At 37.3% G+C, this 13,137-nt stretch overlaps 1 protein-coding gene across 6 annotated transcripts in view; it reads right to left on the bottom strand.

Moving 5' to 3' along the window:
• The window catches only part of NFAT5 (nuclear factor of activated T cells 5), a 143,020-nt gene that overhangs the window by 73,803 nt on the left and 56,080 nt on the right, over positions 1–13,137 (bottom strand). For all 6 annotated transcript variants that reach the window (XM_054454144.2, XM_054454149.2, XM_054454145.2 and 3 more), the window contains one exon: positions 2,544–2,669. In XM_054454144.2, coding sequence (XP_054310119.1) covers positions 2,544–2,669 — 126 coding nt within the window. The remainder of the gene's footprint in view (positions 1–2,543; positions 2,670–13,137) is intronic.

Here is a 13,137-nt window from a genome sequence, read left to right as displayed (position 1 = left end):
CGCATTTCATATTTTTTCTTTTTTCTTTCTGAGACAGAGTTTCACTCTTGTTGACCAGGCTGGAGTGCAATGGCACAATCTTGGTTCACTGCAGCCTCCGCCTCTCGGGTTCAAGCAATTCTCCTGCCTCAGCCTCCGGAGTAGCTGGGATTACAGGCGCCTGCCACCACGCCCGGCTAATTTTTTATATTTTTAGTAGAGACGCAGTTTCACCATGTTGGTCAGGCTGGTCTCAAACTCCTGACTTCAGGTGATTTGTCCGCCTGGGCCTCTCAAAGTGCTGGGATTACAGGTGTGAGCCACCACGCCTGGCCCATATTTTTTCAAAAATGCTAAAGATTTTTTAAAAACCCATACAAGTCTAAATTAATATGCCTTTCCCTAGACATCTATCTAGCCTTTTGGCTAGAAAAACATTGAGTAACTTGGTAATATACTCCAAGTATCTCTGACAGTTATATCACCAAGAATATTAATATGTCAAATAAAAATATAATTCTAATGATGTATACTGATTTCCTTACAATAATTATTCTGTGATTTAAACTCTCTTGTTTATAATGGTAAGGTATAAAGTACTCTTTCTAAGCTATAAGAATCCTAGAATAATCTACATTGGTTGCTAAATTTATATTTTGAAAAAGATTTTAAATGACTTGTTAATGATCATATAAACTTTCTGTAACTATAACAAAACTAGAAAGTTTACCTTCTTACTCTCTTTGCCATCTTTACAATGTCAATAATTTCAAGATAATAAGAATGCATTACTTCAAAATACTTCTTTTGATTAAATTTCTTATTTTCACGATTTTTCAACTCACAGCTTTCAATGTAATTTATCTTGAGAGATTTTTCTTAAATATACTGGGATGGGGAGAAGGTTAATATTTCATTAGTGACCCAAATTCAAGAACTTTCAATATTTTTTATATATATATAAGAATTTCTAAAATTTAATTTGGTATTATTTAAAAGGAAGAATTGTTTTTTCTAAACCTAACATTTTTTTCAGCTTTTAAAAGGAACTGGATCTACCGTCAACAGATGTTAAAAAGCACAGAAGAAACAGACTTTTAGTTCTATATAGATTCAACGTATCTTTAAAAAACAATCTCAAAAGATAACAAAAGAAATCAGTTAGTCAATTTCTACTTGTGGATTTAAAGTGAAGTATCTCATAAAAAATATTTTATCTTTGTCATATTTTATTATCAGATGCAATTTTAAAACCAGATTTAAAACTTAAAATTCCAGAAAAAAATCATCAGAGCCATTTTAGAACCCAGTGGATATAAAGCAAACCAGGTCATCTTATCAATTTGATTACTAAAAAGTTCACTAATTCACAATTAAATCCACAGAAACTGTTAGAAAGTATCTGGCAACACATGAACAGTGAACAGGGCTGATCAGTTTCTTTGCCATATTTCAAGTTTTCCTGCCTTCAAGCAGGAAGGCTTCAACAATGCACTATGCAGCCTGAGAAAGATTGGTACATAAGGTTAATGGTACATAGGTTAATGCATATGAGAAATATATCTGAATTTATACTATAGTACCAATATCCTCATTTAAACCACAACCTTACACTTTACTGTTCTCATTTTGAAACTAAAATAATTTACTGAAAACAATGCTCTGATAAACTTTTAAGTATTTTTAAAGACGAGATGTGTCATATTAGGCAAGAAAGCTCTAATTAGGACAGATAAAACTTCAAAAAATATATACATATATGTTTCCTTTTTTTAAAACAAACACACTTAGCAGTCTATAAACCCAATATTAGGTGGGTAAACTAATATTACAGGAAGGACTGATACTAATTTGCCACTGATAAGACTTTTTTCTATTAGCTTTTCTGTTAATCTTTTATTTTTATGTAAAATAAAAATTTAAGCCAACTGTATATCATTAAGTGTATGATTTGAGAGCTGAGTAAAAATAAGTCTAATAAATTTCAAACATTACTTTCTATACCTTTTCATCAATATAAGAAAATGTCTTTATATAAATATTATATTGACATCCTCCATTACTTTTAATAAATTGAAAACAACTACGAAGTCACATATATTTTTAAATATAATAAAAAGGTTTCAGTAACATGCTATGAATATAAAAGACACTTGAGTGTTTCAGTCATTTTTCAGATCATATAAAATATTTTCCCTTGGTGCAAGTCTTTAAAATTAATTATTAAATAGAAACTCAAATATAATTTTCTATTCACAGCTTGGTATTTAACCTTTTTAAGCGCAGTCAACCAAACAACTTTAAGCTGGTTCCCATATTTGAAGACAAGGTCCATTTTAGGAAATGGCATTTATAGATGAGACAATGTAAAATTTTAAGAAATAAGAATTACATCAAGAAAATAATATTGAAAAAGTTTAAGGTTAAAAGAACATATTTTAATGCCTCTTTTTAAAACCCTCAAATCACATTCTTTTTAGTATGAATTTTGCCAGCACTGTTCATGTTGGTCAGATTTCATGTTGGCCCTAGTTTTCTTTAATAAAGTAAAATGAAATGCATACCAGCAGCAACAACAGCTGGAGGAGGCGAGCCTGCCTCACCACCGCTTGTCTGACTCATTGATGCTACAGATGTTTCTCTAGATGGAGGTAACTGTAACTCCTTTGGGAGAAGATCATAGACAGATTCTGTGGGGAGGGGAAAGAGAGGAGAAAACAATTTTTAAAAGAGATTCAGTCAACAATCTAATATTATATGCACAAAATGAGTATGTCTTTTCTCTCATGAGGAGAACTGTATTATTCACAAACGATCCCACAAAATTAATGTAAAGAGCTATTAGCAGCTGAGTACAGTGGCTCACACCTGTAATCCATGACTTTGGGAAGCCAAGGTGAGAGGATTGCTTGAGGCCAAGAATTCAAGACCAGTTTGGGCAACACAGTGACCCCCATCTCTACAAAAGTTTTTTTTTTTTTTTTTTTTTAATCAGCCAGGCGTGGTGGTGCACACCTATAGTCCCAACTATTTGGGAGGCTCAGGTGGGTAAATTGCTTGAGGTCAAGGCTACAGTGAGCCATGATCATGCCACTGCACTCCAGCCTGGGTGAGACCCTGTCTCAAAAAAAAAAAAAAAATTTTTTTTATTTTTTCTTTTATTATATAATCTTACTGAACTGAAATGAATTTCCCATTAGTTCTGTCCCTGTTTTCTTCTTGGCTTTATTCCTTATGTTCAAGATAGTCTCTAGAAAAAGCTATTAACATTGAAAATTGGATAAAACTAGACAGAATGGAAGAAATGCCAAATAACCCAAGATGGTCCAGTATCTTCCTTTGTAATAGTACAAGTAAAACTCACCCTTTACATATGAGATGGCATATACTACTGTGGATCAGCTTTAAATTGGCTTCTCCAGTCAATTAGTATAGTCCTGCTCTTTTACCCAACACCCTCGAGAAAATATTTTAATTCAACACTATCATAATTCATTTTTCCCAATTATTAAAATAAATCAATCTAATCAAAGAAAAACTTTGTGGATTGAAGCTTTAAAAAAAAGGAATGTTATGGCTCAAGCAAATACTTTTTACTCTCTGAGGCATTTCCAACCCTGGAAAGGCATAGGTAAAGGAAACTCTTAAATCAGACTGCATAATGCATAAATACCTATATTAGGTTACGATTACTTTTGTATTCCAGATTAAAGAATCCTGTATCTTTTAAAAATATTTTGTAATACTATAATTGCCCATAAAATTATATATATTAAAATATATTTTAACTTTTAAAAAAATCCTTTATTGTATAGGTTTTTAACAGAAATAATTCCCAAAATATCCTCTAAAGGTAGTAGAAGCAATGTTAGAAGGCACTTCAAAAGATCAATTAGAGCCGGGCACAATGGTCATACCTGTAAATCCCAGCACTTTGGGAGGCTGAGGGGGGGGTGGATCACCTGAAGTCAGGAGTTCGAGACCAGCCTGGCCAACATAGTGAAACCCCATCTCTACTAAAAAATACAAAAAATTAGCTGGGCGTGGTGACGGGCGCCTGTAATCCCAGCTACTAGGGAGGCTGAAGCAGGAGAATCGCTTGAATCCAGGCGATGGAGACTGCAGTGAGCCAAGATCACGCCATTGCACTCCAGCCTGGGCAACAAGAGCGAAACTCCTTTTTTTTTTTTTTTTTTTTTTAAAAAGAACAATTAGAGACATATCGCATATACTTATTTTCAAAATAACTGAGGCATGAAGTTTAAGGGACTTGCCTAGTATGCCAAGAAACCCAACATTCCAAAAATTTAAGAAGATTATTATTTATCTGCAAGAGTACTTTAAAATACAAAGGTAGCACCATAAGACATTTTATCCATGGTAAGAGACAATATTTCTAGTTAACTGCTTACTGGATTCATAAATACTTTGAGCTTCCTAGTTAATCACTAAAGTATATATCCTAACTTTGACGTGGATAGGGATAAGGAGGAAGGTCATGAAAGAAAGCTAAAATTAGAAGTTGTACTCTTAAACGATCTTCATTCACAGTAAAGAATAAACTTAAAAGTTTCTTTTGAAAAATGCTGTTACCTGGGCCAGGCGCGGTGGCTCACACCTGTAATCCCAACATTTAGAGGCCGAGGTGGGAGGATCACTTGAGGTCAGGAGTTCGAGACCAGCCTGGCCAAAATGGTGAAACCCTGTCTCTACTAAAAATACAAACAGTTAGCCAGGCGTGGTGGTGGGTGCCTGTAATCCCAGCTACTCGGGAGGCCGAGGCAGGAGAATCACTTCAACCTAGGACGCGGAGGTTGCAGTGAACCGAGATCACGCCATTGCACTCCAGCCTGGGCAATAATAGCGAAACTCCATCTCAAAAACAAAAAAAGAATGAAAGAAATAAAAGAAAAAAGGAAAAACGTTGTTACCTAATGCTTGAAATGTTCATCTTCAAAGCATGTGGCAAATTCAGCATCTGTCGGAATATAATATGCCCTGACTAAAAATTTTCAGTTTGTTAAAATGTTGTTAAAAGCCTTAAGTAGATGGCCGGTCACGGTGGTTCATGCCTGTAATCCCAGCACCTTGGGAGGCCGAGGCGGGTGGATCACCTGAGGTCAAGAGTTCAAGACTAGCCTGGCCAACATGGTGAAATCCTGTTTTTTTCCATCACATAAATCATAAATGCATTTGGGTAGATCTTTTTCTCTTTTTATTAAATGTTTCTTTTTTTTTCAAATTTCCTTTTTGTTTGGGCAAAAAAAAAGAAAAAAATAGACTTGAGTCCAGGTGTGGTGGCTCATGCCTGTAATCCCAGCACCTTGGGAGGCCGAGGCGGGCAGATTACCTGAGGTAGGGAGTTCGAGACCAGCCTGACCAACATGGAGAAACCCTGTCTCTACTAAAAATACAAAATTAGCCAGACATGGTGGTGCACGCCTATAATAGCAGCTACCTGGGAGGCTGAGGCAGGAGAACTGCTTAAACCTGGGAGGCAGAGGCTGCAGTGAGCCAAGATCACACCACTGCACTCCAGCCTGGGCAACAAGAGTGAAACCCTGTCTAAAAAAAAAATAACAATAATAATAATAATAATAATAATTAGCTGGGTGTGGTGACACACACCTGTAATCCCAGCTCCTTGGAAGGCTGAAGCAGGAAAACTGCTTGAACCCGGGAGACAGAGGTTGCAGTGAGCCGAGATCGTGCCACTGCACTTCAGCCTGGCCAACAAAGCAAGACTGCTAAAAAAAAAAAAAAAAAAAAAAAAAAGCCTTCAGCAAATTACTTCCATCTTTCAAACAATATGGGGGGAGTAGAGAGAGGAAGAACCTAATTAAAACAGAAATGCCATTATCACCAAATATTCATTATAATACAATTATCTTTCTCATTCCAGGTTGAAAATAAGAGTTCCTTAGACATAAGAGAGAAACACACTCAAGTCCATTTTTTTTCTTTTTTTTTGAGATGTAGTTTCGCTCTTGTTGCCCAGGCTGGAGTGCAAATGGTGCAATCTTGGCTCACCACAACCTCCACCTCCCGGGTTCAAGCGATTCTCCTGCCTCAGCCTCCCAAGTTGCTGGGATTACAGGCATGCACCACTATGCCCGGTTAATTTTGTATTTTTAATAGAGATGGGGTTTCTCCATGTTGGTCAGGCTGGTCTTGAACTCCCAGCCTCAGGTGATCCGCCCACCTCGGTCTCCCAAAGTGCTGGGATTACAGGCGTGAGCCACCACACCCAGCCTCGAGTCTATTTTTTTCTTTTTCTTTTTTTTTTTTTTGCCCAAACAAAAAGGAAATTTGAAAGAAACAGATTCGATAAAAAGAGAAAAAGATCTACCCAAATGCATTTACGATTTATGTGATGGAAAAAAATTTATCCTAGTAATAGCCCAATCACTAACAGCATATTACTAATCAGGATTTTATCTCCATTTCTCCAATTATTAAAATAAATTAATTAAATCAAAGCAAAACTTTGTGGATTGAAACACTCTTAACTTTCCCAAAGAAGGGTATAAAGTTGAGTCTCCGTTAGAGGTGTAATAGTAATGTTACTAAAAAGTACATGGAAAGAAATTAAATGCAGAACTTCTTATATTCCACCCCTCTCCAAAGTCTGCCCCTCAAAACAAACAAGTAAAATGCAAGGTCAAGTGGAAGGTATAGGAAGCATGGATTCCTTCACCAAAGATGTTTTCTGATTAACTGACTCAAGTGTTTGGAAATAAAAGAAGTCAGCCTGCCAGAAGTTTATCATGTCTATCCAAGGGAAGCTACAGTTCATATAGTTATTACCGGCACAGGATTTTATTTCAGACACAACTGGGTTGGTTCTGCTACTTTAAATAACTTCTCTAAGACTTAAATCATCATTTAAACTCTTCTTTTACCCCAGTACCCTAAAGGTATTCCCTCTAAACTATAACCATACAATCTGAACACAGCCACTGGCCTTTCTCCTAAATCTGCTTCCCATGGGATACCTAAAGATTAAAGGAATATAAATTATGCTATTAATACTGCCATTCAACCCTAAATTCAATCTAAATTAAATGCTTTTACAGTCTCCACTAGCCAATGAAAGAAATCCTGAATAAGAGCACATTTACTTTGTTTTTTATTTTTATTTTATTTATTTTATTATTTTATTTTATTTATTTTATTTTATTTTACTTTTACTTTATTTTATTTTATTTTATTTGAGTCAGGGTCTTACTCTGTCATCCAGGTTGGAGTATACAGACACAATCAAAGTTCACTGCAACCTCCAACTCCTGAGCTCAAGAGATCCTCCCACCGCAGCCTCCTGAGTGGCTGGGACCACAAATGTACACCACCACACCTGGCTAATTTTTTTTTTTAAACTTTTTGTAGAGACAGAGTCTCCCTCTGTCGCCCAGGCTGGTCTCAGACTCTTGGACTCAAGTGATCCTCCTGTCTCAGCCTCCCAAAGTGCCTGGATTACAGACGTGAGCTACTGCACCTGGCCCATATGTACTTTAAATCTATGAAAATGACAGTCCTAAATAAGTGCCAGCTACTTCATGTTATGCCACAGTATCTATTTTTCTTATGTTATCTTTTAAATCAGTTCAGATACATAAGAGAATAATGAAATTCCAGGTTTATAAATACAAGATATGAAGAAACAGAATGGGAAATCCCTAATGGAAAGACAGCTTCTGAGGAAACACTTCCTTAGAAAACAAAAGCAAAATCGCTTTTAGATGAGAGAGAAAAGAGAGCGAGAGAAAGTGAGAGAGAGGGGATATGGGTATTAGATAAGGTTTTTGGAGTGATAAAAATGGCAATGGTTACACAACTCTGTATTTATATTAATAACCACTGAATTATATCCTCTAAATGGGTAACCTTTATAGTATGTAAATTATATATCAATAAAGCTTTTTTTTTTTTAAAAAAAGAAGAGAGTAATAGAAGAAGCACAAGTAAGAATTAGACAAGAGCAAGCAGGGTATCTAACAGTGCTCTGATAAACTTCATGAACAAAACCATCTCTCTTCACATAGTTTCTATATATGAAGAAGGCCAAGCTGCAAACTAATTTGTCTTTTAAGGCTCTTCTACTAGAGGATCAGGAAAATGCTGCAGGCATAGTTATCCTAAATTCAGTAAAATATGTGATAAAAATCTTTATAAGTTATTGTAAACAAGATGAAGAAATATAGACTTAATAGAATAGATGACTTCTAAACAACAGTACCCAAAAAATGTATACGTTCAATCTGGAAGAAGGTGGTTATTATATCACAACTTGAACAACGATATGAATTTTCAAATGACATAGGCTTAAAAGGGATTAAATCTTATGTCATAATTCATCACAGATCATGAAAGACTGGAATATCTGCCCAAAGGAATGAGATGAAACTTAACAAGGATTAATGTAACAGCTGGTAAAATCTGCTCTTGTGCAATAAACTTACATGTACTCACTCTATTTCTCTCTCTCTCTCTCTTTTTAAATCTAGAAGTGATTTTACTTTTGTGTTCTAAGGAACTCTTTCTTCAGTCGGCCAAGACTAAGGTGATTATTTTCTTTTTATTTATTTATTTTTTCTCAGACAGGGTAGTGCTCTGTCACCCAAGCTGGAATGCAGTGGTGTGATCATGGCTCACTGCAGCCTTGACCTTCTTGCTCAAGCGATTCTCCCACCTCTGTTTCCCGAGTAGCTGGGACTACAGGTGCATACCACCATGTTACCTTTTCAATTTTTTTGTAGAGACGTGGTCTTGCTATGTTGGCCAGGCTGGTCCTGAACTCCTGGGCTCAAGCAAGCCTCCTGCCTTGGCCTTCCAAAGTGCTAGAATTACAGGCATGAGCTACCATGCCTGACCTGATTATTTTCTTACATATTTTTTCTATTAATGCTGCTAATAATTTGTGCGATAATGTGTAATCAACTCACCTAAATTTCGTTAAAAATTTTAGTTGACCAAAATGCCAAGGTAAGTGCACTGCTTAAGTATCCATGTAGTAGAATTAGGGCAAGTGCGATATAATAACTCCATTAACATAAATTATTAATACGTGTATAAGAAAAGTAGATAGGCAGAAAGGGAAGCAAGTTCAGAAGATCAAGAATCTGTCTCATGCTGGTGCCCAGAGCCCAGGGCAACTGGAAAAAGGAAACAGAGGAATGAAATCAACATTTTCAGATATTGAAAATAAATTAATGCTTCCCAATGTTGGGTGGAAAGGAAAACAATGTAAAAATGCACTGACTGGTTGGCTTGTTTAGTCATTCTGTAAACTCTAATAGATCCATTTATGTCACTGATTATTTCTGGGTTAATTCAATCCTTTATTATTCAACACTGTCTACAACAGGGTGGAAGAATTTCATTACAGTGGGTCAAATTTAAAGTAGGCAGAAATCCTATTCTGAGGCACAGGACAGTGAGAGAGAAGAAAAAAACTGGTAATTTAATAGGGCAACTTAATTTTTTGTTTGTTTCTTCTCAGTTGGGCACTCTAAGTCCAAACAGCTGATCACCCAAATCCCCTTCTCTACTGCTTTACTGTTACTGGTCATTCCAGGAAGAGATGAAAAGACCTCAAGAGTGCAGGGAGATAAGCCACAGGAAACAGCTGGGAAAAGACATGCTTTTCATGCTGTACTCACTCAGCAAAATAACAACATTAATAACATAATTACAGCTACTATTTTTTGAGCACTTTGCAGGGCCAGGCTCAGTATACGTATTTTTCTCATTTAACCTCAAAACAATCCTATGAGGTAGGTTTTATCAATAAAGAATGTGATATCTGTATTACAGTAAAAAAAGAAAAACACATGTGATAAAAGAAAGATGATAAAGTTTAGGACAGTGGCTTCCTTTGATGGGAGACAAGGAGGAGTAGAAATAAGCTGAGCTGCACAATGGGTTCACAGGTGTTCTTTTTACTGAAGTATATAATCAAATAAAATATATACAACAAAATTGGGGCTATACACGGATAGAGTACAGCCTCACAGAGATGCTACAAGGCTTAAATAAGTTGATCTCTTGAAAAGGAGTCAAAGTTCTTATTCTTTCTTAGAATTTTCATCCCTACCTCCCTACCTCACCCTTGTTGACCTAAGAGCTGGCGTTTGGTATTCAACTGCTTTCGGGTCAGAGAGTAAAAATCAAAATAGTCAGAGAGCCCATCTACTTTATGACTTTTCTCAAGACTGTCTTATTCACTTTCAAGTAGTAAAATAAAGTTGTACAACTAATACTATGGACTTGCATCTATACAGAGACGGATAATAAGAAAGGGGAAAAAAGCTCCGTAAATAAGATGTTTCTGTTTAGTTGTCAAGTAAGCAGCTAAAGAGAAATATCTGTGGTAAAAAAGAATGTTCCTTTGTGTTGGGAATGCTTTAAAAATCTAACAAGAAGTAAACTAATGCTCAGAACAGATATTAGTTACTGAAATAATGAATGCTCTCTGATATGAAATGCAAACATTATAATCCTGAAAAATCCATTTCTAAACATTTTAATCTTGTTTTAAATATTAGATTTTACTTTAAAAAAAAAAAAACTCTAAATGTGAAGCTACTCCAGGAATCCAAGAGAGTTAGAAAAAAACTTCAGAAAATAGTTTGGGAATGAAATGCCTTACTTTTCCACCTCTCCATTAACTATCTCAATCAGCTGGTAAATCCCAAGGTTATAATTTCACATTAAATATTCTAAAACAAAATGCCTGGCATCTACAATGTGCCAACATAGTTCTGCATTGAAGAGAGACAGCATTCATTTTGTTAAAAACACTTCAAGCTTGACAGTCATCATACTTGGCATCTCTACTGGAAAAAATGTACTGGCTGCAGGTCCACTGGATATTCAGTTTCTAAAAGAGTATGCAGTCCAAGAATAACTGGTAGGTAATGCTCTGTTTTAACAAATTTTTCTCAATTTCTAAGTTTAAGCCAATTTACTAGTCTGCTGCCACATATTTACTTATTCATATCACTTCCTCCAGATTGTATTTCATTACTGTTTTCCTAAAACAATCTAGTGTTTTAAAGTAATTTTAAATAATAGACAGCAGTATAAATTATATCAATTTGGGGAATAAGAAAACTAACTTGAGTTCTACAGACTTTTTTTTTTTTTTTTTTTTTTTGAGATGGAGTTTCACTCTCGTTGCCCAGGCTGGAGTGCAATGGCACGATCTCAGCTCACCACAACCTCCGCCTCCCAGGTTCAAGCAATTCTCCTGCCTCAGCCTCCCAAATAGCTGGGATTACAGGCATTCGCCACCACGCCTGGCTAATTTTGTATTTTTAGTAGAGACAGGGTTTCTCCATGTTGGTCAGGGTGGTCTCGAACTCCTTACCTCAGGTGATCTGTCCACCTTGGCCTCCCAAAGTGCTGGGATTACAGGCATGAGCCACCGTGCCCGGCCTTCCACAGACAATTTAATATAGTATATTTTTTTTCTACTAGGTATTATTTTTCACTTAAAAACTTTAAAATTATGTTCAGCCAGGCAAAGTGACTCATGCCTGTAATCCAGGCATTTGGGAGGCCAAGGTGGGAGGATCACTTGAGCCCAGGAGTTTTGAGACCAGCCTAGGCAACATAGCAAGACCCTGTCTTTACAAAAAATACAAAAATTAGCCAGGTGAGGTGGTGCAAGCCTGTAGTTCCAGCTACTCGGGAGGCTGAGGTACAAGGACTGCTTGAGCCCAGGAGGTCAAGGTTGCAGTGAGCCATGATTGTGCCACTGCATTCCAGCCTGGGTGACAGAGCAAGGCCCTGTCTCAAAAAAAAAAAAAAAAGAAAATTGTTCTCTAAATAACCTCTTAGCATGAAAGACAGAATGGAATATACCAGTCACCCAACTATTCTGATTATCTATATTTTAAATTTCTTTGTTATTTTCTGAAGAAATTACTTGAGTCTATCCTAAAAGGAACAAAACTCTCAAGTTATCAAGAATCCATACACCACTGAGTAAAACATTTATGGTTTATTTATAATTTTTAGATATCTTACAAGAGTACCTTTTCAATAGAGCTTTAAGAACTTTGAGGCCAGACGCGGTGGCTCACACCTGTAATCCCAGAACTTTGGGAGGCCGAGGCGGGCGGATCACTAGGTCAGGAGATCAAGACCATCCTGGCTAACACGGTGAAACTCTGTCTCTACTAAAAATAGAAAAATTAGCCGGGCGTGATGGTGGGCGCCTGTTGTCCCAGCTACTCGGGAGGCTGAGGCAGGAGAATGGTGTGAACCCAGGAGGCAGAGCTTGCAGTGAGCTGAGATTGTGCCACTGCACTCCAGCCTGGGCGACACAGCCAGACTCCATCTCAAAGAAAGAAAAAAAAAAAAAGAACTTTGGATTCAGATGGAGTCCACGAGGAATAAGAGGGCTCAGAGGAGGGTATCAGAAGCCTAGAGGGGAGGGGGAAGGATACCTATAGAAAATAGGGGGAGGCCTGGGAAGGGATTTCAGAGCTTAAGCAGGATGAGGAGGACATAAATGAGTGGATGAGAAGGGCAAGAGATATTCCAGATGCAGAGTGTGAGCAACATGAAGAAAGTATCTATATAGGACAGCCTAGTGTGTGGTGTCAGAGCCTAAGCAGGGTGAAGAATATATTAATATCTATACAGGGGAGGATGGCTCAGGTCGGGATGTTAGTGCCCAAGGAAATGGGATGAGGACAGCATCCACACAAGAAAGAAGGCTGATGCACAGGGGGTCTGTCTAGGGTGGGAGGTTGGAACCCAAACAGAACACAAATCTCCATATGGATGGACAGCCTAGCTCAAGGAGTAAAAGCATGAGCAGAATGAGAAGGATCTCTGTGGAGTGAGCAGGAAGAGCCCAGGATAAAATGCCAGAGCCAGAGAAGGGTGAGGAGGGTATCCATGCAAGGGGCAACCAACAGAGGGTATCATAACCTAAGTAGTAATGAGGATGTCCACATAGAAGGATTGACTGAGGTTGGTTATCAGAGGTTACCCGGCAGGTATAAATAGTGTGCTCACCAGGCAAGAGAGGGGGAGCCCAGCACAGGGAGTTACAATCCAAGCAGGGTGAGGAGGGCATGTGAGGCCTTGGTGCCTGAGCTGAATAAGGAGGGCATCTGTGTAGAAGGGTTGCCTAAGGTGGGAAAG

Source organism: Pongo pygmaeus, chromosome 18 (genome assembly GCF_028885625.2).
Source record: "Pongo pygmaeus isolate AG05252 chromosome 18, NHGRI_mPonPyg2-v2.0_pri, whole genome shotgun sequence".
In the NCBI taxonomy this organism is placed as follows: Eukaryota; Metazoa; Chordata; class Mammalia; order Primates; family Hominidae; genus Pongo; species Pongo pygmaeus.
Note: the sequence above shows the minus strand (reverse complement) of the source record. Positions and strands in the feature narration are given on the sequence as shown.